Source organism: Microchirus variegatus (genome assembly GCF_963457635.1).
Source record: "Microchirus variegatus genome assembly, chromosome: 23".
NCBI lineage: Eukaryota > Metazoa > Chordata > Actinopteri > Pleuronectiformes > Soleidae > Microchirus > Microchirus variegatus.
In genome coordinates, this window is record NC_139824.1 from 9,518,065 (window position 1) to 9,545,828 (window position 27,764).

Genomic DNA, 27,764 nt, shown 5'->3' on the forward strand with positions numbered 1-27,764 from the left:
GAGTGAGGATGCTGGAAGAATGGCTATTTCGAATTACGGCAGGTACATAAATATTCCGTTTTTTTTTTTTTTTCCTGCGAGAGCTCAAATAAGGTTACTGGAACAGCAGGCTATTCTTTAACTGGGCTACGGCACATGTAAGGACGTAAGACGGCTTTCCCAGACATGTTTGGGGAAGACGCATATATAGGACACTTAAATATTAAAATGATAAAGAGCGATAGTGGCAAAAATTCAATGTGTGTGAACAGAGAGTGAGAGGATTTAAATTCTGACCCGTTGTTTTGCTTGACAGAGCCAGAGTTAAACAGTCAATAAACAACCACAACCAGGGTCCTCTTTTCTCTAAATTGATAGTCATTATCTGATATGAAAAGTCAAAGTGCTGCAGGTGAAGGTTTTAAATAAGACCATAGAGGGTTTTTGATTGCAGCTGGAGAGCGTATTAAGGCTGCCCCAAACTAGAGGATTTTCAAATCTGATTTGATTTTTAAAAACCGTGGGAGACTCGAGACACAGGGACACACACTTGGTGTTTAATCAAACAATTTCAGGGATGAGATTGCAGGGATTTGGAACCTCACAGAAACGTGGGCTATTAAACGTGACTTCAGAATATCAGTCGATAGAAATAAAATAAAAAAATAATTTAATTTGTTTTAAATTTAAATAAAATAATTTGTTACAATATAATTGTGGTTACAATATTGTTCTCACAATCCCGTTCAAACAAACGGATGGAAACACAACTGTATGCTCACCCCGATTTGAAAAGGTCCAGTGAAGTAATCCAGATTGGCCTGAATGAAGCCGATGTTTTTGAGACCGAGATCTGCACTGCGACACTGGGCCCTGATCAGAGACTCTTCTTTGTTCTCTATGAGTATGACCTTGAATCGAGGCAGAACAAAAAATATATAAATAATAGATATAGATCACATAGCGGCATGTGTCTTTTTTTTACTGCTGCAGGTGTATAATAATGAAATCAAAATGTACATTGTGCAAATAACTGTACATACCGTTATAGCGTAGCCGATACATACGTTTCACCATTATGGGTTGATCTACTGGTTAAACTATTGATCTTATTGTTGTAGATTGAACATATTACCTGGCAGTCTGGAAGAGTGTGAGCCAGAACGATCCCCACATGGCCCTGAGAGGAAAAATCAAAAAAAGAAAATTGCAAAACAGGAAAACAGCACACATCAAAGTGGGTATCAATAGAGCGATGATTATTGCTGCCCTTTCACACCACAAGCATTTGCCATTTAGTCGAGCACCACTATTGCTGTGAGTGTGCATTTTCCCAAGTGCAATTGTGAGTCTGCCTGTGGGAACTGGTCACAAACAAAACACATGGAAACAGGGGGGTGTGAGTGTGAGTGTGAACTGGTTTCTGTTAGATGTTGAAACAAACAGCAGCCTATTGTACCAAAAGTCAGATGCACTGAGATTCAAAGCTGGACTGATGAATGGATGCATGTACCGTTCCACTGCAGAAATCCACAATGGTGTGTCCTGGTCTGGCTAGCTCTGTAACCATGGCAACCAAGTTATTCAGCTGTTGCCTCTTCCTGACGGCACGGATATTTGACATTTTACCTGGAAAAGAGGGAACATGTTTTCACAGGCAATTACTCTTCGAAAAAAAACAACAAACAACAACTAACAAAGAAAAAAAAACACACCACTAAGGCCGTCACACATTAACAGATGCTTATTTGTGGTTTCATTATACCCCCACTCAGCAACAAATAATAATAAAAGAACACTACACTGTTTTAAATGAGTCCTTCTTCCTTCCCGTTCCTATTAGTGTGCCTCCCAACCCCTAACCCCCGAAACGGTGTTCCAAATTATGATTTACAACCAAACATTTTAGGTAATGGTTTGGCACAAAGACGAAAAGACCTCCACACTCTCAGCGGCTTGTTTCCCGGCCAAATGACAATGAGGGAACGCGAGCAATCTTTCAGTATCAACAAACGCGAGCTCTGAGCCTAAATTGTGTGCCCTAGTTGTTTGTGGCACAACCTTCTGCTGCTGTGCGAGCAGTGTGTAGCCCATTAGCTCAAAGCATATTTCAGCCTCCTGCATCTTCCTCTTCCATCTTCTGGCGCGCGGCAAAAGTCGCGAGCTGTTGCCATGCTGTGCCGAAATATCTCAGCTCCATGTAGATGTAGAGTGACGGGCGCTTCATTTACTCTGACTCGCACCCTCGTGTTCAAACAAGTGGAATATTAGGGGGAGAAAGAATGAAAGAGAATATTACTCGTATAATTGCTGGCTCACGCTGCTTTGTCTTTAACAACAGGGGAGGAGAGATGACAGAGAAAACTCTCTGTTCAAACTACACAAATAGGACATTTTATTCATGCTCTTACGCTGGCTGTAATTGAACGGGTATCAATTGCAAGGAGAAGCTATTTCACAGTATGCATCCATGGCTCTGGAGAAACCACTGCATAGCCGCCTCTGATTGCATCTGGAAACGTTTACATTGCTAATTGTTAATTGCAAGGTAGCGGGTGATTAATTTCAGTACAGAAATAGAAAGTCTTAAGAAAGACAAAAAAGGCCAGACATTAAAGAAACAATGAGCTGAAAGACACCAACAATAAAGCAGATGGTGAGTGCAGACTCTATGCGTCAAATCTAAGCAGGTAGTATGTACATTTCAAATGTCAACGGATTTTCTCAAAATATTTGTAAAGATGAGGCACACATGAGATAAACGTGTTTTTTTTTTTTAAAGGCAAACAGCAACCATGACAATTTATCTCTGCCCACCAAAACATATCTAATCAGTTCATCGTGGCCTCTAAGTGCATTTTAGTACCAAACTTGAAGCTCTTACAAGAACACATTCACAGGAAAGGGAGTGATATGCAGAGACAACAACCCTGAGAATGTAATAAATGAATAACCTAGACTTTTCTTGGAAAATCTGGAGGCAAGTAAAAGCACTTTTCCAGTGTAGAAGGCCAGCAAAGGTTACACATTATGCGTCATATGTATCCGACGCTCAAAGTCAATGTGTGTCGAGGGCAAAGATACAATGGACTGAGGTCAGTATACACACAAGTTACCGTCAAACACACAGTGCAAAACGTGTGTGTGTGTTCCTTACATAAAAAACTACAGATTGATTTTACAGCCTGTACATGTGTGTGTGTGTTCGATGAAAGGTCACTACGCTGCTTAAGGTCAAACCCATAACTTATATGAAACTGAGTGGGTGGTGATAGCAGAGATAACCACATGCAACTTTCTCCCTTTGATTTCAATCTCTTTTTTTCTTTTTTTTTAATGTGGTTTCAGGGAAAAGAATAAGTCTGACAACGTCTTTAAAGGTCATGTCCCAGATGTCACTATAATTGCACCAAATTCACTCAATTTCAAATTAACATCATAGAGTACGTGTCAAACAGTGCAGAGGTCAAAAAGTCGCACAGGATGTGAAAAGACGAGAGACAATTAAATATCCCTTCATAGGCTTACGGTGTGTTTGCACAAGCGTTACTCGACTCGCCACACCTCGGCACGTTACGGTTATTTTGCCTTTCCACTAGCATAGTACCTGGTACCTGGTACTACTCTTAGTACCTGCTCTGGCAAGATCCCAAGCAAGCCGAGGTGATACTATGAGTGACGTCGCCAGACTGCCGGCCACTGATCGGTCAGAGTGCCATCACAGGAAGTGACGTCCGGCACGAGAATCAAGCCGAACAATGGCGAACTGTAGATCATTTAAAAATAATAATAATAATAATAATCCTAAAAATGTGGTTAATCTCCAACAGTTACCAGGGTAAAATCAGTCTAAAATCTCAATATTTAACAGAGGACGTACTGAACAAATATTGTGAATTAACTGACTCTAATGATTCAGTTACACTGAACAACTGAACAACTGCTTTACAAGTCGCTTGTCACTCGTTAGTGTGTGTCGCGTGTAAAACAAAGTCACGATAGTTTCATGCAGCCGTGCAGTGACGACTCCGCCCAAGTTGAGTAGGTACTATTTTGTAGTGGAAAAACAACCTAAACCGCGCTGTGCCGAAAGAAATTACTCATATACAAATATATTCTTCTGCATTAAATTTCAAATGGTTTTCCTATAAAGCACAATGAATGTCCCTACAATATCATTTGCCATTTATTTTATAGCAGGCACCTTAGGGGACATAAGTTATATTTATTTTCTATATTGTGCTTTGGGTTTTGGACATGAAACAAAGCTAGAGGTGTAAAAAAAAAAAAGATCAATATTTTAAATGAAATATAGCTACAGTTTTAAATGTTATCATTATCACAGTTACTGCCTGAAATGAATTTCAATTTTATTCTGCAACTTCACTGAAGTTGTTTCCCAGTCCTCTCTTTCTCTGTTATCAAACTCACAGCTGACAGTGAGGATTAACTGTGCAGCTGTGAAATATGTAACACTTCATTAATGTGTTGATCTCGACTGGCGATAAACAAGGATTAGTGTATATATATATATATATATATATATATATATATATATATATATGGTATATATGTATATACACACATATATATATATATACACACATATATATACACGCACATATATATGTATATATATACACATATATACATACGTACATATACATACATACATATACATATATTCACATATACATACATACATATATACAAACCGTTTGTACATATATATGTATATGTACGTATGTATATATATATGTGTATATGTATACACACAAGGTTGAATTTATGAAAATTGCACATGATTAGAATCCAATTATAATGTCAAATACTGATGCCTGCGACTAAATGTGCTGTACCTTTGTGGATTCACTGTGATCTGTAAGTTGTATAAATGGTTAATTTAGGCATAATATTGTTGAAACTGTGAGGAGGAAACAAGAATACCTGGAGAAAACCCACACGCTCCGCACAAGTCGAAGTAAGATTCAAACTGGTGATCTTCTTGTTGTGAGGCAACAGTGTTAGCCATTAATCTACCGTGCAGCCAATTGTGATTTTGTTCAGCCCCACTTGTGTACCCTGGAAATGAGCCTTCATGGTAATGCTCCTACTTTGCATCTCTGGTATGAGTTTTCGCGCAGATGACTCATGGTGAGAGCAAATCCCAACATTCTCCATTTTCGCCCGTCTTTCAATGGGAATGCTGCACTGAACTAACACCCACTTGTGTTTCGTTTCAGTTTACTTAGCTTTTTTTCCCCTCGTCCATCTTCCCAACAACATCTGCCGTCTTACAGACAAATATCCCCAACAATCACATGTATGACAGAACCTTAAGACATGTGTCATCTGGCCCCGCTTAAATGATCCACCACTGAGAGGAGCTGTTGACAGGAGGACATTAACTAAGCTCTCCTCGTCTGTCATTATTCACATCGTATGACATTTACAAGACAAGAGGATGAGCTCAGCTGTTTGAGCAATTAATCAGGTATTGTCATGGTCCTTTTTGGCATTTATCGTTAATGCATGTAAATACATTAGCATAAATAAGAGTAAAATTAACAAACAACACCAAATCAAACGATAAGATATGACACTGTGTTAAATGAAATGAAAGGAAAATATACCAAATGGCTAACTGGGTTAAGTTTTTAGAAATAAGAATACAACTCCAACATGGTCATACTATTACAATATTTCAATTCAAAGCAAATTTCACAGATTGTCCATTTTTTCCGTCTTGTACCAATTTTCTTTTCATGTCTTTGACAACAAACACTGAAGGAAGGGAAACTGCAGTGGGGAAAAAAGAAAAAAATTAATTATTGGACAGATGGATATCAGATACGCTAAATAACTACAAATTCTCACACATGGAATTAAATATTTACACAACGTAATAACGATATCCTTTGTGTATTTACATTTGCCTCAGTGTTGTGAACACGTCCACGTCCGAATACTGACCAGCAGCCACTCTTCAAGACTGCCCTTGCAGGAGAAAATGTAATTTTGTCCTCCTTCCATGACCTCTCGGCACATTCTCCTAACATATTCCGTGGGTTGCAAGCTAATTGGACTGTGATGTTTTCCTCTGCAAGACTTTCATGTTTAACCTCCTTCCAGGATCTGATTTGAGCAGAAAGCTGAATATACACTGCTGTTGGCGCTGTTTCTTGAGCAGGTGAACACAGACGCTATTACTTTTGGAAGAAAAAAAAAAATGCTGGTACAAAAAATAAAGCTTGAGGTGACAGAACCAGTGAGAGTTTTGGAAAAATGTTTTGTTTGTTTGTCTTTTTTTCCTCAGGAAAATACTCGCTGAGTAACAAACATGCTGTGGTTGTGTTACAGGGGGGGGAAACGAGGATCCATAACCCATGTGTCCTCTACTGTTAAAAAGGTGGCAACCACGGCTGTTGCTGGCAGGGAGCCATGTTCACTTCCTTTTCCCCCTGATGCTGCAGAAGTGCCTTACAGTCTTATCAACAGGGCCCATCCGTCAGATTAGAATGTAAACACACTGTTGTTGCACAGGAGGCCTCTGTTTAGGCTCTGCAGGATTCATCATCTGAGGATATGCTGGTTTGAAAAGCTAACATGTGTGCAGAGCTGGCTGCAGATGCAGACTTAGATTAATTTCCTTTAAAAATGAGACTTATTTTCTGTGAGTTTAAATATGTATATATTCCAATCAGTAATCATTAACATACAGACAAGACAGGGAATGACAGTAATAAGATTCCTTATTGATGAAATGCATCTCTGCGCGTTTACTATAGAAATCTCCCAGTCATCTCTGTCTCGTCTGTCCAGAAAAAAATCTCTACATGTTTCTAAAACAACGCAACTTTTATATAATAAAAAATAACTAATTCTGTGGTTAATTTGCTATCAAAAGCATAATGCTTTTTCATTTTCATGTCAAACTGCATTTCATTTTTTCATTTCCTTTGTTTACTGCACTGTTTATTATTTCCAAACGGCGTTCGCCAAAAGCACTGCTGTCATTGCCGTTTGATAAAAATCATTTAATGTTGGCTGTTTTGCATTTGCATCAGAAAATTGATCCAGGCGGCCCGGGATAATAACTTGATTTATTGCATAATATTGTCTTTAAGTAACTATTTGAAATAAGCAATTCATTTGGCTGGACATATCACTAATAAATTAGACAGAGCACTTCATCATTTGACATGGCGCGTTTCAAAAACTCCCCCAGGGAGAAGACAACTTTAATGATTATTTTTTTTAGCTCATCTGTTTCACACCTCACCAGCAATTTTGGAAAAAAACTGAATAAATAAAGGAAAACTCTGAAAAGACAAAGTTCTTCAAGAACTAAACCAGCATGTGCATATGGGACATATATACCGTATAATCAGGCCACATCTGCACAGTCGTCATATAATCATTCATGTGAGCACGCACATAAGCTGTATGTTAGGTGAGACACAAACAGGAAGGTGTGGTTGATCATTATCTCAACCTAACCTCCAGCACCTTCTCTGATTCATATCACGTCTGAATACCTGGATCCTGCTCAGGTCGTCTTGAATGCACCTCTGCATCATTTCGGAAAGGATCAGGTTAGTGTGTTTCCGCCCCTCTGTGGAGCAATAACATTCAGAAGAATGCAGTGTTTGTCATAAAAATGGGAGAGGATATTGTGGGAGCTCTCAAAAAGGTTGATCAGTAAAACACTCTGAAAGTGCTAAACCATCAAACCTAAGCCGTTAAAAGCTGCATCCTTCAGTCAACTGCTGCCTGATGTAAAATCCAAAGGTATGTGAACAGACCAAACAATGACATACAACCAGGACTCCAGCTAAACTAACAAGAGAGAGAGAAAATGGGATACACATACTACCTGCAGTAGGCTGTGTTAAATATTTTAGCTTTGGCTTAGAAAGGGCAGGGAAAGTCTCGCATACAAGCAGCCGACGTTTCTTTAGCAGGCCTGCAACTATCGAGTATTATCATTATCAAGTAATCGGTCAATTACCTTACTGATGAATCCATCAGTTGTTTGGTTCCTAAAGTGTCAGTGAAAAAGCTGAAAAAAGTTGATCTGTGTTTCAAACTTCAATGTAAAAAACCCCCCAAAGATTTCCAGTTTACAATAGTGGAGAAATATCCTCCACATGAGGGTCTGCATAGGGGCGATTGGCGGGGTACACCCTGAACAGATCACCAGTCCATCATAGAGACACTTGGAGACAAACAACCATTCCCTCACTCTCACACTTATGGTCAATTCAGAGTGTCCAGTTTATCTTATTTCCATATTGCATGTTTTTGGACTGTTGGAGGAAACTGGAGAACCCGGAGAAAACCCATGCACATGGAGTGCTAACCACTGCACCAACTTTGTGGCCTCAAACAACCAATTGGCGATTCATTCAGCAGTTAATAATAATAATCAGTTAGAACTGGAAAACATTTGACCATATAATGGTTAAATTCAGTAAGGTCCAAGTGGTCACAGCTGCACCACTGTAACTAATGGGAATAAAGTGGATGTTGTTTTCATGGGGAACATACAAATTCAAACTAATTACACAAAATCCCTGTAGCCTGTCAGAACTCATGCAATACATCTCCCTTTTAAGGAGAACACTGTCTCAAGGCATTCTTTGAATATCTGCAGAACAGCATAGAATAAGCCAAAGAATCCTGCTGTGGATCACAAAGCATTATAAAATAAGTTTTTGTTAAGGTTGTCTATTCAGTGCAATCCGTTGAACCTTAATCATATTGTGTAGGTGCTTCTCAGAGAGATATAAAAGTATGGTCAAGGGAGATCATACAGCAGACGATGTTACATAATACATGCCAATATAACTTGCGATGTCCAGAAAGTTTGATTCAATGATGCGGAGACACTATAGTTCAAATACCCTTGGGTACATTCACCCAACAATATAACCAAGCTATTGTGTGAGCAGGTATTCAGAACATTTTGAAAACACAGAAAAAAGATGATATTTAGTTGTTGCTCTGAGTTGACTTGAACTGTTGCTCGGTTGAAAGAAAAAAAAAAAAGTTTCCTTTCACAACACCAACAGTTAAACTTTTTTTTTTTCCATTTGCAAAAGACTGTGATGAAGGTAATGGAGTCAAACACAAAAGGAAAAAAAAAAGTCTTGCTGTGCATCTTTCAGCAGCTCTGGAGTGACTGTCAAAACATGACCAGACGTAGCTGTAGGTGGTAGGTCTGCATTATTATGGAGCTTCAGTGGTTACTCTTTACAGGTCACAACACATACCTCATTTGTCTGCAGAATTTCATAGAAGCAAACAAACACATTCGTTCAGGTCCTCTAACTAACTCATTACATTCCCCGGAAAAAAATATCGATGAAAATGTAATACATATATGCAACATACACTCTTAGAAATAAAAGTGCTAAATAGAACCATATAAGGTTCTTCGGCTTCGAACCAGTGTTACCAAGAACACCAAGAACCCTTTTAAAACCATTTATTCAGGAAAGGCGTTTTAAAGGGTTCTCTGGATCAAAATGGTTCTTACCCATTAGTGTTACCAAGAACCCTTGAAAAACAAGTGGTTCCAGGTAGAACCTTTTATATGGGTCCCACCTGGAACCCTTAGTGTCACCACAAACCTGTTTAAAACCCATTATTCAGGAAAGGGGTTTTAAATGGTTATCTGGATAAAAATGGTTCTTACTGGAACCATTAGTGTTACCAAGAACCCTTGAAATACAAATGGTTTCAAGTAGAACCTCAGCCCTTGTAGACTTTTGGAACCCTTATTTCTAAGAGTGTAGGGGGTAATATGCTGTCTATTGTAACTAATGACGTCCTTCAGTGTCTCGTCAAACCCAAAGCTTAGTTTTTGTCAAAGTCGAGCAGGAAAATCTATTCACATTCAAAGAGGCTGAGATCAAAGAACCGTCTAAAAAATCTAAAAAAAACAATTAATTATCAGTAGTTACGGTTAATTTAGTGACCAATTAACTGACTAAAAGCTGGAGCCCTAATTGTAAAATGCCAAAGTATTAAATACTGAGTGATAGATCTTTTCACAGAGGTAGACTAATAGATTGATTTGTTAATTTCAGCATCAGTCAATAGTGATTTTTAATTGACCAATTATAACGCATTGCAATTTTCTGTCTGCAGAAACAGGACCATTATCCAAATGATTGGAGTTTCAAATAGTTTACACACTATTTTTTATTGCTCTGCAACTTTATGTATCACTTGTTATTATCAAACCATTATTTTTATCAGGAGGAAAAAAAAAACAGTCAACTTGTTTTCCTTGTCTAGTCACAATTACTAGTACATTTACATTTAAGCATTAAGCTGACGCTTTTATCCAAAGAAATCATGACATGAGAATTGTCTTTGTGGAATACACATGTGCTCTGAGTTCTATTCCATCTATCTAAAGGCTGAATCAAAGGCAATATGATGGCAAGTTAAACAACACCCCTCTTATTTTATTTCAGCACAGTTTGGGCAACTGTCCTCGCATGCCTGGCAAACACAACAATCTTGCCTCTTTTGGCTTCCAGCTTCACTTTGCATACTTAGTGTTGACTTGCAGTCTGTCTCCTGAGTGCTGTTCACTGCACAGTTTGAAGTGGATGCAGCAAAAGAACATCATCACTCCTCTGCTTTTTTTTTTTTTTAAAACGGGGCAAGTTTGGAACTGAGCCATCCTGTCAGGGAATTTGTATTTTCCACTTGCAGTAAAATATTGTAGTTGTTCAGAGATGACTCCGATGACTGAACTGCACGAATTCTGTCCAACATATTCACAGCTTACCTTACATAAGAAACAAATGACCTGAGGCTGCCCACAATCGAACACATCAGTACAGCATGCCCACAAGTAAAAGTCACAAGATGTTACTCATCCTATGGACTTAATGTGGATTTAAAAAAAAATTATCATAATTATTCTAGCTATCCATCTATCAAGCAAGTTGTGTCCGTCTGTCTGTCTGTCTGTCTGTGACAGGCATATCTCGCTGACCGTTAGTCAGATTGCCCTAAGACTTTGGATATGGGTTGAGCATGGCCCGATGGTGTGCATCCTTGATTTTCATATTTTTTGGAGGAATTTTAATTTTCACTGATTTATCATGCTGCACCAGGCAGGCAGCGGCTCATCAGCAGCAGCTGTGCTGTCTGGAGCAGGGAGGTGGGAGTGAAGAGGCTGTCCTCACGGTGGGTGAGACTTTTTCCACACGGTTCACCGCAGAACATGGTGTTATACTGAAACGACGAAGTGTCCATTCACCAATACGCGAGCACATATTTATTTTGCAGTAGCATGCTACTACTTTGCGGCTAACTTGGGAAAACGTGTTTCCAAAGGTAAGCTAGCGAGGCTATGATTAGCATTAGCATAAGGTTAACATAATACAAACACTGTGCAACCTCATTAGCCACAATGCAAATAATTTCATTTTCCATTAGCATTGGCATAGCTAGATGTTGTGACTGTCACAACAAAAAAATCTTCTTCAGCTTCCATTAAAGGAATACATACTTCCTACAGGCACTGCACTAGTAAAAACAAATTGTGACAAATTTCCAACAGATTTCACTGTGATAAATAACTCAGGCACAGAATAGGTATAATCACATATTAATTTCACTAAAATTACAAGCAAAAGTATAATTCCTTTTTCCGCACTTTGGTGGGCTTTGTCTATGAAAGATTAGTCTGAAGTTAATTTTATTAAAAAAAAATTTAATAAAATAAAGGCAACAATATATTGAAATGCATCTGCTCTCACTGTTGTGTCCCCTGAAAAGCTTCCCCTACAATTTCTCTTTCAGAATAAGTAGTCGTTTTCATTCATTGCACACTCCTCCCCTTCATCCCTTGCTCTCTATACTCTGCCAGAGCTGTCAGAGTCAGGGAGTAAGTGGCACAACCCTGGCATCTGTGAAGGGCCATGTCAATGTCTATTGGCCTGCCACCTTTGAAAAAAAAAAAAAAAATCTTCCAATATGGCTTTCAGCCCTCGACTTTCAGTGCCAAGTCAAGGATGAATAAAGGATTGTTGGACCTGAGCCAGCTGCTGTTCCTGCTCCTCCTTGTTTTCTTATGAAATGCTGGGTTGCCAAAACAATGGGACCGAAACAAAAGGATTCGCCCTTTAACGGCGTAGAAGCTTCTATTGTCACTGCTGGGGCAGAATTTAGGCGTTTGACTAAGGTGTTTTTACGTTTGTAATAGCAAAATAGATACATATCAAGTTTTCTTTCTATTACTTTCGCAAAATGCGTTTGCACTGCACAAATGTTCTTATTAAGGAAAGTGGGACAAGAATCAAGGGAATGCAATTGGACACAAAAACTATGCATGTGTCCTGTAGATAATTAGGGCAGGATATAGATGAATCATTATGTCGCACTGAGCCACCTGCATACAAAAACACTCCACACAAGCTTTAGTTTTTCTCTTATTCTTGTCGGTGGCCCAAATCTTGCCACTTTACACCGTTTAATCCAAAATAACTCAATTGCATTTAGCAAAACGTAGCTTTTTTTAATATACGATGCTCTACACGTAAGCAGTAAAACTTAAAGAGAAAACACACAAACTCACACCCACACACAAATAACGACTCGCCAAGTGGAGGCCAAAGGCACGTGGGTGTTAAAACATGAGGGGAAGATCCACTAACAAGAAGATGTGGAACACAGACGTACAGGAAGGGACACGTGCACGCCAAAGTCCACACGCAACCTTCTTTTGAGGCTTATTACATGCGAGGTCTCTTGTACAATCTATGCACATCTCCAGCACAACAATGAAACCAAAGATGACACATCATCTACTAGAGTGGTCACCAAATACAGAACACAATAATCATTCTGGAGCTTTTCTTTGAGTCTGTGCTGATTAATATTTGAGACGCGAGGACTATCATTGTGTGCAGGGACGGAAAAGGCAAACTGAGGTACTTACGTTTGACAATGGGGGAAAAAACATTTTATTTTGTTTACAAGGGGTTGTGAAAATAAATGTTAAAATATGCCTCCGCTGTGAGGTAATTTCAACTCATTCTTCATATTAGAGAAGAATTTACATTTGTGGATTAAGAATTTGCGAGATGCTCAATCACATTTATTTCACCTGGTCAAACCTGTGTTTGTTCTTCATGTCAAACATAATCTGCTGTGAATAACAATTATGTAAATCGTATTCCAGGTTAGTAACATTCGGTTATGGAATGAAGAGATATGTGGGAAATTATATTGCTTGTCCATGTTTGCCTCTCCTGAGATACGTCACACAAATAACAACTTGATAGATGCATTACACTGATAACAAAGCTGCTGCAGAAACACTGTAATACCATGTCTCTTGACTGAAGAGAAAACTATGATACATATCCAATCTGACAGTCTGAGCTGCCTTGGACGAGGTCTGCGCTCTCCGAGTGCTTTTCTAGTTTATTTCACTTAGTGACTGAGTGACTATTCTGCAGTCTTTTTCGGGAAATCACACTGTGTTTAATTGTTTTTGTTGACCATCTGCTGTTTTTAAAAGTGTGATTGAACAATCCTCCCACATGTACCTCTGTGCACATCACACACTGGCATTCCACGCTAAAATGGCTTAAGGGCAATCCTTAATTAATCAGGATTAACACAAATGTCAACTCAACAATTTCAAACATCATCATTTGGATAGGTGTTTAACTGTGCTCCAAAGGAAAGGCATAAATTAAATTATTTGGTTTTGCATTCTGGTCAGGGCTAAAAACTCAAATAAGCAATTAATTATGAGCCTAGTGAAATAGCGCAAGAAATACAATGTAATCCAAACCCACTGAACACCGGCGAAGTGTACTCACAGAGCAATGCCTTACCAGAGATTAGTGAACAAAACAAAACTAAGGAGGCAAATAAATATTCATGATATGACATTTGCGAGGAGCTCATCACGGAGGCTGCCAGTGGCTCTGCATTTCAATGGGTGCAACTCAAACATCACTATAAATAGTGAAAGTCTGTGGTAAACCTCCGGGGAGTCTTGAGGTGTTTGAACTTGAATTGGAGAAATAAAGTGCCAATTATCCCTCTAATTGAGAATAACAAAGCTGACTTGCCTGTTGTACTTGCTCTCATGTTTACTGCACATCTTTAAACCTTCAATTTAAAGGTTCTAATGAGTTCAATTACTCGGGAAAGAGAACGGTGATTTGGGAGTCACTGTTTGCTATGTGGAGCTGTAAGCCCATGGGAATAAGATGTAAACCTAATGCTAGCACGTAGTTGAAACGCATATCCATGCCAACACTCAATTACGACAATTTCTTCAATGTAATATTTATTTTTAACATGTGCTCCCAAAAAATCTTTCATCTCCACTTTTAATAACATGCAATTTCCCTTTAATTACACATGCACTGACAGTGCTAAGTACAAAACTGACAAACACACACCTTTCCTCGAAGGCAAACATAAAATCTGAGTGCAAGCTTTTATACATGCAGCTTACAGCTGTGTAGCTGGAGAGATGGCAATGTCAGTCTCAATCACCTTGATCTTGAGAAAAAAATATTGTGATATTAAAGTTTGTATTACTATATTAAATTGCAGAAACAGCTTCTTGAGTGAGTCTTCAGCTGTGGTAGACAATAGCTTTTTTGTTTCCATGGTATTAGGATATGTCTTTTAATATGGTCTAACTCTTACAGAATGTACCCAGGATACTTTGAGCTGCATTGTGAAGGAACAGCAGCAACTGTTTAGAAAGGCTGATTGGCTCTGTGTTCTATTGGAGAAGCGTGCACTTTCAACACTGGACGAGTTTTACTGAACGTTCATGTTTACTCTTAGCAGTAGAATACACTATAGTGAACTCTTTGTGGGTGCATTTTCAGCACAGTCCAACTGGGTTCAGCCAGCAGGGTTCTCACAAGTCCTTGAAATCCTTGAAGGTTTGTTAATTACCTCCACCAAGGAGGTTATGTTTTTGCCAGAGTTTGTTTGTTTGTTTGTTTGTCTGTTCCCGAAGAAAGAGTTTTTTCAAGGGTTCTTGGTAACACTAATGGTTCCAGTAAGAACCATTTTGATCCAGAGAACCCTTTCAAACCCCTTTCCTGATAAAGGGTTTTAAAAGGTTTCTTGGTGGAACCTTTATAAAAAGGTTCTACCTGGAGCCAAAAATGGTTCTCCTATGAGGACAAGCCGAAGAACCTTATATGGTTCTACTTATAAGATATGCAGCCCTTTTATTTCTAAGAGTGTGGGCACTGTGCCTACAACTTTTTCACAGCATTTCCCCCTTGAATGATTATTTTATATGTTGCCAAAATGTCAATACTAAGAGTAGATTTTCAAAGTCCAAAAAGGGGGGGGTCAGAGCTGCCTTGGTGGAGGTCTGCGCTCTCCAAGTGCTTTTCCATCCATCCATCCATCCATTATCTACCACTTTAAATGTTTTGTTCAAGACCCTTGAAAGTGCTGCCCTAAATAGACATTTATCACTGAAAGTGCTTGAATTTGTGCAAGAAAAGAAGTTGATATGTCAGTAAATGTACTTGCATCTACTTTTCATTGATCAGCATTGTGTGAACAGCTTATCTAAAAATGACATATTACAGCTTTGAGTGTTGAGTGACGCACATTGTAAATACAGATATTTCGAGCAGTATCATCCCATTTTGAAAGAATCTCAACCCTTTCTTAAACAGCAATAACAGAAATTTGCTATAAATACTTAAATACTATAAATACTACTAACACATACACACACACACACACGTTAGGTATAACAATGTTTGAACTGTCAGATGATAAAACATGAAGGAAACAATTCTCACTCGGTAACAAAATAAAATCACCACCTTGGTTCCCTTTTAAATGATAATGCAGCTTAAAGAAACCACACTGTGCCTTCAGGGCACCTATTCAGTATAACTACTCTACTCCAAGAAAATGCTATGGGAAATTCATAAATCTGGACTTGAATCAAATCCAGCTAATTATCTTCATCCAAGTTCAATAACAGTTAGATGAAATGCCTGAGGGGAAATCAGACCCATTACAGAGAGCCAACCTGATCCAACAGGGAATGAAACGGATATAACAAGGCTGTGTCAGAGAAGACATGAAGCATCCTGGAGAAGCTTTTATACACAAGACGGAAAACATACACATCCACCTACATAGTAACAATATTCCACTGATATTCTGTCTTTGATGCATGTTACAGACACAATCCAGTAATCCACCAACATTTCTGGGGTAAACGGAAACTAAGCATGACAGATGTTAAACTAATCATGAGACCCAATGGGCGACATATAAAATACAAGCAAAGCGCTGAACGGGATGGACCATAACTGATGATGATGATGATGATGACAATGCAGGAGAATGTTTTTAAAAGAGCAGAGGTTTCAGCTCAGCTGCAAACATAGTAGTGCCACTCTGTTAAACGTTGCCTCAGGATGCCACTAAACCACTTAACACTGCAAGGCCATCACATTGCTGAATAGCCTTTACTGCAACAATCGACCCCATAAAAGCAGCCATTAGCTGCAATGCTACGGGCTGAGCAACATCATGACACAGTAAGTTGACTACACGCACACACAGACACAATATAGTGCAGTGAGCCTGATGTTCCATGAAGAGAATAGAAGAGCTGAAAATTGTGTGAATTTACTTTAACATTACACTTATTTGTAGAAGTGTTTTTCCAGATTTTTTGAGGTTTTTCCCCTCTTTAACAAATCTCCAGGTGCACTTACCCCTATAGCATGGGATGTGTGCATGTGGACGTCATGTTTGAAAAATGATTGTCAAAAGCGATTACCTTTCTACAAATAACCAGACGGTAATAGCTCAGCTTTTTGTAATGGCGTCATAGTTTAAACCACAAAAAAAAAAAAAAAATGAATGAAAAGGGAAAAATAAACTGCTGAAGCAGGGAGAAGAAGACTAATGGAGCCAGTTTTCACGCCACTCGTTCAACTTCTGTCATACTCTTGTAACCGAAGACATGAAAACTCATCCCATTTCCTTGTACCAAAACAAGCCTGGAGGACCTAACAGCAGCATGTCTCAAGCATGACAACTATGCGGTTTCCTCACAGGCCCTCCCCTCGTTCTTTCATGCCTCATTGTCTCGTTCACCTCTCTACCCCTACCTTGTTTTCTCCTGATAACCCCCGTCTCCCCTCATGCGGTCTCAGCCCTATCTCAATCTTCCACTGTCACACACTCCATCATTCTAGCCCGCGTTTATTCCCAGCCACCCTCCTCCTTCTATTAAGTGAAGCACTGGAGACAAGACACTGGCTGCTCTATACAATGGTTCCTGTATTCACATTGCTGTTTACCCGCCTGCAGACAGACCTCACCACATTTGGCCATGCAGCATTCCCCACTGGGGGAGAAAGAAGAAAAAAAAAAAATCACACTCACAGAGGTCCCTTTGTTTCTCTGTACATTGTGCCTACCTGACCATCTGTGTGTAGGATTTGTTGCCACTGAATGCAAATTAGTTGAGCTATACACAAAACAATGAAAGAGCATGAATGTGTCTTCATCTTAAATATAATTAGGGGCGCGCCATTTTATCAGCTGTATATTTGTATCCGCCTTGTAGAGTGTTATCAGTCAATCTGCAAAAGAGATGACATTTTCCTATCAAGACGACAATGTTATTATGGGCTATGTATCATGAAAACAATCTTTTAATTGAGAAAGTAGTTGGAAAAAGAGCCCAATCAAGCTTCTTAACTTAGTATAATGAGAGTGTGAAGGGCTTAAAAGACTTTCTTTGTGTCCCGTGCCACAAAAGAAAAAAAGAAAAAGCAACTAAATAAAATATTGGTATTGGTGCCGTGCAGCTATATCAGTTTCAGCGCCGAATTTCACATTTGATGCATCATTAATACAGTGCATTTCAGATGAGAACAACTACATAATTACAACGCTGACTTTCAGCTTCAAGAAGGCCTTAAGGCGTTCACGCATTCATAATGCATGTGCATATTACAATTCTAATTTACACTTTGGGGGCGTATGAATAAAAAGAGCTATAATTTGTACATGGTTCATTGCATGTGAATGTAAACACTCAAATTAAAGTTGAATGTCAGCACTTCTGTTCCAGCATCACTGTTCCATTTTAAAATCCAATGCTGTGGAGTACAGAGCCAAATCTATTGAAACACTTCAAAAAAGACACCTATAAATACGGCTTTCAAAGACTCGTGTTGTGTTTGTTTAACAGGTATGGGAATGTATGCGTAAAAGGGGGAAACACTGCAATCTTCCATGTACTGCTGTACGTGTGGGTGTGAGCGTAGCCATTTGTGTACACTGTAAGATCAGATAGATGGGAAAGCCCACACGCAGCAGTTCAGGACAAATTGGCTGCCTTTCATCTCTGCTACTCTTTAATTACACAGTACTGAAATGCGGCGGCTACCTACCTACCAGCCAAGCACTGCAGCAGGAGATATCAACGGCGCCGTTTATCATGCGGCGCCGACAAAAGTGGGACGGCGAAAAAATTCAGTCTCTCTTCTCAACTCTCACTTTCAGAATAGATGCACTGCTGCCCACATCAAGTGCACTTATGTTAAGATGTCAGGCGGGGATACTGCGACTGAAATGTGTGATTAGTTTGTTCCATGGACAAATGCCTGTCCAAACAACACATAAAATTGGGCAGTTAACAAGTCGGAGGAAAAAGGGAAATTTTTTTGTCATTTTGTTTGGACTTAATTTGTACTTCAAATAATAATAATTTAAAAAATCAGCTAAAAGCCTTGATCTTTCACTCCGCCTGCAAAAATTCCCACATGCACCGGCTACTTTAGTGAACAGGTTCTTCATGTAGCTTTTGAGTGTAGCAGGGCTTTTGTTGGTTCGGACTTTAAGTGGCATGTATTTCATATTACCCGTGTTTGATATAGTTGGTTATATTTTAATATGCTGTCTTTTCGCCGCACACAGACGATTTAGTGGGGACCAAAGCAGGTGAGCATCGCTGTAACTTGATTTAAACAACAAGAAAATAGCAATATTTTCCAACATTTTGGTCTTAGTTTAACAACATACTACACAAACACAGCACTGTTTATCTAGGAAAATATAAGTATCAAGAGATGAGGACTCAGTATCAGCAGATACGCTATAGAAAAAGATCAAATCAGACTCAGGGGGGCATCAAAACCTGATCAGGACATCCACTAAAGTTATGTTTGAAGGTGTTTTCATCCATAACCTGATTTATAAAAAGGCACTCAAAAAGGTTTTACTGCAATGCAGCAACACAATAATATCAAGTTTACAGACATGTAACACAGTACAGTAGTTTGACGTTTGAACTGAAGACTGGGGAGTATGGATGCAGCACCAATAATAAACACACTTCTACTAAATGTTGCGTCAATTCAATTGACGTGCGGTAAAAATTTAAAATGAATTTAAATTAGCAACTTGTGAATTGATGAAAACAGAAATTATTCAATTAGGATATCAAGTCTGACAAAATTAATACTCATGCAGTTTATGGAAAAAAATCCACAAACATGTCACCATACTCTGCTTTTGTATTGTCCTGTATATTTTTCTATGTTCATGTAAAGCATCCATGGCTTTTGTCTGAGAATCAAAATAAGACTGAACTGACATTTAAAAAACCAGAAAAAAAAACCCTGCTGTCATAAAGAAGAGAGCGTGTCTGCACAAAGGTTTAAGGACGCAGGATTCTTTCTGAACTCACTGCACCATGCAACTCCAGCGATGAGGATTCATTTAGCAATTTTCCACACAAGCGAAACGGAATGGTTGCAAGAAAAGGGTTCATGTGATTACGATAAAAGTAAATATCTAAAAATGTAGATTATGGATTGTAAATGTAAGTGCTTTTTTCATATCCACTTTCAGTGTGATAATCCCAGTGATTTATTGAAGCAGCTTAAAAATTTCTTATTAATAATAGAGGGGTAGAAAAAAATCCTGGCAAAAGATCAAGATCCTTTCACTGCCAATTAAATACTGCTCTGACGTCAATCAGTGTCCACTAATGCATATACTCACGATTGATAATGGAAGTTAATCGTGTCTTCCTTCTGTGTGTGCATGATTTTGCATGTTTGTCTTGTTGTCATAGACCTTCTTCCACAGTCTCAACAGGGGGAGGATAAAGTATCGAGATAAGCACTTTAAATTTCTTTACAGTGAGGCGGCACATGGGGAAAAAAAGATCCAGCTGAGTCTGAATGGAAAGACTCCTCAAGGTGCCTCTGAAATTTACCAGGCCACAGCGGGATGGGAAGGTTTTATGTAAACATCTATACTCGTTACTCTCTCTTCCTGTATTTACTGTATCAGTGGCATGTGTTTTCACTTTGACCAAGAAAGAAGGAGGTTTTAATGCGAGAGAGAGCAAAAGGTGTATTTGGATAAAACAAGCGGCGAGAAAATAAGCACAGAGATGAGTGCAAGGGCAGAGCAGCGAAAGGAAAATGTAGGAAGCAAAGTGGGGGAGCCACGAGGCAGAGGTTTGACTTTACTTTCAGTGGGGTTGATCGCTCCTGGTAAGCTGTCCCACGGGAGGGTCCACGCAGGGCAAGGATGCGGAGTGAAGACTGCCTCAATGCCGTTTTCCTAAGGGAGGAACACACAAGACAGAGACATACGGGTTACCATAGAAACCACACAAAGGCCTTGAGGTCCTGCGTTCCAAACGGTTGTAAATGAAGCAAATCAAAAGAGAGTTGCTCTTGAACAAGTGCCTTTTTTTTTTTTTACCTTACTTCATATTTATCTAAGGCTATTGCAGAGAAAAACTACAGCTAGTGAACTTATAACTGTCCCAAGAGAGGACAAATGTTTTTCCAGTGCAGTACATACTGTTACTGTAAATACAATACTCACTAGATATATATAGCAGAAACAAAAATTGAGAGGCAGAGAGAAAAGGCTCTTTAAAGATAAACAGAGCAGGAACAATGAGTGGGTGATTCAAAAGGGCTATAAAGGAAGGAAAAAAGGGAATATTATTAGAAACTGACTAATAAAACCCCTCTTATGTAAATATTTCCACTGGCTTTCCGACTATTCAAATATTCTTAATAATAATACCTATAAACATGAAGGTGTGTGTGGTGCAGGAATAATAATAATAATAACAATAATATGGCTTATTGTACAGTGGTCTGAAAAATAACCTTATATTTGGTATTATTTAAGGTTTCAAATGCATTTCGTGATGATTAAAAAACTAAAAAAAAACGAATAATCTACATCAATGACCACTGTATCACAATATGTGCAGCAGCATATTGATGCACTGGACGCACTGAACGATATGGAACACAACAGCCGTGCAATAAACACTATTTTACTGAAAACATTTTTATCATCACCATCTGCAGCTACAACATACTGAGATTATACTGTGTTTTTTTCACAGGCTGAAGGCACGGGAGGTTTACAGTTTCTCACAAAGAAGATTAATTAAAGCTGGGCTTTTGAGAAATCATGAATTCATTTAATCTAAAGAAGTTATTTAGTTATAAGCTGCACAGGTACAAAGGTCCACGATGATTGTTATTCATTGACGTCCCAAGGATTGCGGAAGTCAACATCACATGTTTTATCTCCTGTACTTAGAATGAGGAGGACCACAAAAACATGAGCGAGTCATCTTTTTTCAGACCTTGCCGACTGATAGGACCTCCAGAGAAAATATAAGTATATAAATGAATAAAAAGTTGATTTTGCATAAAATGTCCCCTTTAACTGGTAAAAGCAACATTTAAGGGCCAAAAATATTCAACAAGGCAAAAGTAGCTGAGTATATAAAATGGCATGTACAGTAGATGATTGGTTCAGTGAACCAGTTTCCACAAGGACAGAAACAAACAAGTTATCCCAGATTATGGAACTAAGGCTTTACTGTTCTTCCAAAAGAAAATTAAGGATCTATTTTTATTGCTACCTTAGATTATTGTTGGTATCAAACAATATCGACCGCGAAGAGTGAGAGAGCCTTCAGGTAAGTCGGGAGTAAGAGCAGCAGACATGTTTCAACCTTGCAATATGGTGTTTACCTTTGGTTAACAAGTTGTGTGTTGTGTGCGTCTACACTTCATTGCACTGGCAGTTTGATGGCACGCATCAGTGTGTGTTAACTGAAGTGAGGAAAGAGGCAGATTTTATGATCCATTTATAATGTGGACAGTGTAGTAGGGAGATGATCCCAGTGCCTCCGGTTAGCAGCGGTGACGGATCGCGTGTCACCGCGTCAGGCGCACTTGCCTTGGCAGACACACGATTTCCATAAGAGGACACATTAGCGCGCACACACGCAGAGGCAATTTGGCCAAGGCAACGCAACAGCTGCATTGCAGACATTATGGGAGCGACACGTAGCCATCCTTGTAATCCCAGCCATTGTGTGGGTGTGTGTCTATGTGTGCATTCCTCTCAGTTTTAATGTCTGATTTCAACGTGCCATGAAAACTGTCATTTGAGCACATCTGTGGCTGTCTCACTAAAATTCATCCGGTGACTTGGCGCAGCCAGAGACACATCCCATCCTGACCACCCAGCTCACTCAGCCTCAGTCAATCTCTGTTTTACTGCTTTCTCCCATTGCTCTCTTCCCGTCACTTAATATCACGCTGTTATAGACACTTAGCCAGCAGGAAATCACAAAATATATTTGCTGGGGGAGCAGAGCAACAAGGCCAAGGGTACAGTTCGAGGGCTCAGTAGTGAGAGCTGAGTGAGACCATCTCCTTCCAAACAGCTGGGACTGTTAACCTCCTGCTGGAAAAGCTAACAAGTTATGTTGCACTAGGTTATTTGCTGCGCTACGGAGCTAAGAAAGCTATAAAAGTGTGTGACTGCGTGTCTCGCCAACAGTGGCTTGGGGAACTACATTTTAGGAATGTGGATGCACATTTTGTGCTGTCTTATGTCTTCACACTAAGATTGTCAGCCATTACAAGCCTGGCTATAAAACATTGTTTTGTTTGGGACTGGTCATTGCTTTTCTTTTTTTTATTTCACCTGAGACGAGGATAAGCTGAATGTGCACGGTCTGCATTTACTGCAAGCGGCAACAGGATCCACTGAGAATACTGAAGCGAGTGTTTTGAATTCTACCAAGGGTAGTAAAGCACGACACTTAGAATCAGATTCTGTTACTTTTAAAAGAAGGCCATGACTTAGGTCGCTCGGTCTTAACTGATAAATATATGTCAGTCAAACAACCTCGGGGAGGAGAAAATTGTGTATGCAGATAAGCACCTTAAGACCGTTAAATAGTCCACTTAAAATGTTAATCCTGTAACTATAAACACTTAAAGTGTTAAAGCCCTGACAGAAAGTGCACAAGTTCAACAATTAAGAAGGTTTGCCGTAAGCCAAAAATATTTACTTAGAGCTACTCGCCTGGAGGCACAACCAGCAGAAAATGGAATTTATAGGGAAATTATAGGGATAATGTTAACAACCTCTGTAGGAGGCTGCACACCATCCATCTGTGCTGTGAAGGCACAATGGGAGACAGCAGGTTGAATTTACACTCTATGTATTTGTGTGTGAAAAACACAAGAGGTAAAACATGATGAGAAACGAGTAAGGGAAATGTAATCATTTACTTTTAGTTTCGTCATTGTGGGCCTGGGGCCACCGACAAAAGGCTGCTGAGTGGTCGTGTCCTGGTTGTCTTCTTGCTCCACTAGGTTGGTAGCGTTGTTCTCTGCTGGCAGGCCTGGGAGACTGACCGTGGGAACTTGGGGGATGGAAAGAGCCATTCCACAAGCCTTGGCTGCCCGAAGAACGCCTGGTACCTCCTGAACACGGCTGTACCAACACAGCAGGTGGGGGAGCTGTTGCAGAAGGCTCGCAGCATGGGCTTGGAGGGAACACTATCAAAGACAACAAGAATTAAAGTGACATAAAAAAAAACAATGTTAATTAATTATTTGACTAATCTGGCGTGTGATATCCAACTGAGAGGGATGTCGAATCAAAAACTCACTCATCACATTGGTGTAGAGAGATACACGTGATGCAAGTGGGAAATAACCTCAAAACAGACTCTCTGGCAGGAGCAGAGAGTAAGGACACTAACAGAGATGTGATAAGAGAAGCACTGTCACTTTGTGTGACTGTGTGTGGAAGACGGAAGGAAAAAGAGAAGGACACAGTGGCACAGCAAGTGGGTGGACTGGAAAGGATCTGTCGTGGCTGCATGTGTTGTGGACAGTGATGGCCGTTAAGAGGAGACATGCTAGGCTGAGTGTGAAACTGGAAACCAGTGGAGCACAGCTGACTACTAAAAGCCTCATTGTGGGAACTTCGGTTTATTCCCACAGTTGAGGAATATCTGGGTGACGGCTGAAGGGTGAAATCGAGGTGAAGACCCACTTCAGTGCCAGTCAGAGCAGCATTCCTAATCAATACTCTACTTAATAATAGCTAGACAGGTCTGGTGCTCTCTCACCTCTGCTGCCGTCATGTTAATTGCTGCCACGAGCTTTACTTATAAAATATGCAATCATTACGTGTAATGAATATTCACAAAAGCTCATGAGCTTTTGAAATTCCACTGAAAGTCTTTTTTTTTTTTTTTTTTTTTTTTTAAGATAAGCATCACAATTTCACCCACCCATTTTTGATTTTTGATTTGAATGAAGAGAGAAAAACATTTACCTAAATTAAGTCAGTCAAATGCATTTTTGACCTGCTGCATTTGAATAGAAACTCAAATACACTGTTATTACTCTTTGCCAGGCAGCTCCAGACCACCTTTGAGAATAAAACCTGTGCCAAGTCTGACGCAGTGAGTCTTTTCTACCTGAATGGACCCGAGATCGGTGTCAAAAGCTAATGCCATGCACTGTATAATCTGACAGGTCATCAGCATAAAGGCAGTAAAAAGCCAGCAAACACCTAAAATGGTTACACTTGCTTGCTCATATTACCATTAGTGAGAATTTAGTTTACAGTGTAAAAAGTCTGTGTAATAATTTAAAAGATGTAGCAAAGAAATAAGAAAATTACATTTGACTTGTTTCATATATCCATATTATGTGCAACCCTAACCCAGTAATGAAAGCAGGGAGCGCCTCCTTAGAAGTAAGGATTCAACATTGAAAGACATAACTTATAAACTCCAAGGCTCATACCAGGTACTGATGGATGCACGGCAGCAGCACCACATCAGTCAGAGTGAAGTACAGCCCTTCAGCAAACACGTGCTCCAGTGGAGGCAGATCTGTCGTCTTCACTTTCCTGATCTCAGAGTTCTCTCTAGTGGTCACAGCTGGAACTGAATCCACAGAGAGCTTGGCTAAAGCGGCCCGAAGCTCGAGTCCATCACAGAGCTGAGGCGACTGTCCAGCGTTGGACACTTTGTCCACATCCCCTCTGCCTTCGGGGGACTCCTTCTTGTTATTCCGTCTCTGCTCTTGGAGCTTCTGTCGGCGTATTTTGTCATCATTGTGGACTTTGACAGGCTCCGCTAGCCTTTGCTCCAAGGAGAGGATGGAAAGAGGAAGATGCCAGTGTTGATTTGTCGGATTTTGAAGGTGTTCTTCAACAGCAGAGGGGATGCCGGTTTCACACAGTCTGGTCCACTTGCTCACCTTAATAAGAGTGAAGAATTAAGATGGAAAAAATTATTTAAAACATTGCCCTTGAAATTGAAAAACACTGATGAGCTGCTTATTGTGTTGATGGCTCTCTATGGCTTCTGACACTGTGATTGTGGCTTCACTGAGATGCAACAAAGACATGTCATCAAACCAAATGATGTCATCATGAAGTCACAACAATTAAGAGAAGTGGTTTAACAATTAAGGGCTTGACATTTCTTCATTCAAGGAATAGAAGAGTTGAAGACAAAAAGGCATTTTAAACAGGTCTACCTGTCATACAGTTTAACATAACCTAGTCTAATCCAACCTACAGCTGAGCAATAATTGAATAACTACATAAAACAATTAATAATTTCATTGTAACTGAGGCTAAGCATGTCTGTAATGTCTGAGCATTTTACAGATGAACTTTACCACATAGCTCAGGTTCCGTTTTGCCTCAAATGTGTGAAATGTGTCTTTGTTTGACATGTGTTTGTTGTTTTCTGATTATTGAGGAGTCTGAGACCACAGTTTGTTGGTTGTTTAAACAGGATTAGAGCACAGAATTTGACCATAAGATATTTTGTTGCGATGGTTTTCACTGTCAACTGAGTTGAAGCTCTTAGTTGTGGTAATGTTGTTGGCATCATTGCCCGGCCCCAGCCTTTCCCCATTTATTTTATTTTAAATATTCATGATGCCAACCACACAGTTGGCGTAGTGGTTAGCACTCTTGCCTTTGCAGCAAGAAGACCCGAGTTTGAGACCTGGTTGGAACATGGGCCTTTCTGCATGTAGTTTGTATATTCTCTCTCGGTGTGTGCGCGGGTGTTCTCCGGGTTCCTCCCGCAGTCCAAAAACATGCAGATTTGGGGATTCTTCTCACTCTAAATTGACCATAGGTGTGATAGTGTGAGTGAACGGTTGTTTGTCCCTTTGTGTGGCCCTGCGATGGACTGGCGAACTGTCCAGTGTACACCGCCTATCGCCCTATGTCAGCTGAGATGGGCACAGCACCCCCAGCGACCTTCCGGTGGAGGATAAAGTGGTAGATTATTTTATTTTATTTATTTTTTGAATGCATAATTATGTACCGTTTAATCATCATTCATCTGTATCTGTTTTGACTTCAGTGATTTTCTTCAGTGATGGTGGGAGTATGTGTTGTGTGTGGAGTGTGTAGGCAGCAGTGTTTCCCTGCTAAACATTTACCTCAGCACAGGCCTTCAAACAGGTCTTCTTGAAGCCCAGCAATGCCAGCACATCATTTCTGGAAGAGTCAAACTCTAAGGTTTTGTTGATGATGTGTCTCAGGACCACTGCCAGTCCGGCTCTGCAGAGCCGTCCTGTCTCGTCCAGTACAGCAGGCAGACGGCAGCCCTTCACCAACTGAGGCAGATCTTCCAGTTGAGTGTCAGACACGTCCACAGACTCTGGCAGCTGACATTTCAGTGACTGGGAGCAGCCAGGTTTGGTGAAGACCAGAAGCACTTTGAAAGACTTGCACTCGCAGTAAGACAGAAGAAACAGGGCGATTGAAGTGTGCAGCGGCAGACGAGGCTCCTCATTTTGGCAACTAACCGCTAAATAAAGCGTTGACTGCTGCTGCTGCTTGTCCTCCGTGTACGTCATTCTCAAATACCGGTACACCTGCAGAGTACAGATAATGATAATAATTATATAGGGGGGGTTATTAAATAGTATTCAGCAACAGCATTCCCGACCATAGAAAACCAGCTTCGGTTTAGTAAATTAGATAATGGAAACTCAGATATGTTAGATAAAATATAACTTTCAGTTCCGGTGCTTAAATAACACTAAAAGATACTCACTGCAGGTTTAGGAATGATATCATGTACACCGGCAGTTTCATTAAACCCACGTTGTTATCGTGTACGCTTCCTGGAGGCAGCACTTCTTCTTGACGTGCGCTAAGGCTAAGCTAGCTCCACAGCGCCATCGTCTGTTTGATATCGAATAAGGACTCTAATTACAAATAAATACTAATGGAAATATCACGTATAATAAAGTCTATATAAAGAAAAAAAATACACACTTCAAAAAATATATATTTAACACGTTTAATAGTATTTTTAAATAAAGTACGTTATTTAAAAAGGTGTGGGCGGGAATGGATTTTATGCATGGTTC

At 39.7% G+C, this 27,764-nt stretch overlaps 1 protein-coding gene across 1 annotated transcript in view; it reads right to left on the reverse strand.

The window, feature by feature from the left end:
• gstcd (glutathione S-transferase, C-terminal domain containing) overlaps positions 1–27,517 on the reverse strand; it is a gene marked incomplete at its 3' end in the record, with an annotated part of 38,772 nt that extends 11,255 nt beyond the window's left edge. Inside the window, exons 1-8 of the mRNA XM_083909363.1 lie at positions 27,446–27,517; positions 26,826–27,263; positions 25,161–25,619; positions 23,628–23,897; positions 20,529–20,622; positions 1,493–1,608; positions 1,115–1,159; positions 762–890 (exon numbers count right to left, since the gene is read on the reverse strand). Coding sequence (XP_083765489.1) covers positions 762–890; positions 1,115–1,159; positions 1,493–1,608; positions 20,529–20,622; positions 23,628–23,897; positions 25,161–25,619; positions 26,826–27,245 — 1,533 coding nt within the window. The 5' untranslated portion in view covers positions 27,246–27,263; positions 27,446–27,517. The remainder of the gene's footprint in view (positions 1–761; positions 891–1,114; positions 1,160–1,492; positions 1,609–20,528; positions 20,623–23,627; positions 23,898–25,160; positions 25,620–26,825; positions 27,264–27,445) is intronic.
• Between the last annotated feature and the right edge of the window lie 247 nt (positions 27,518–27,764).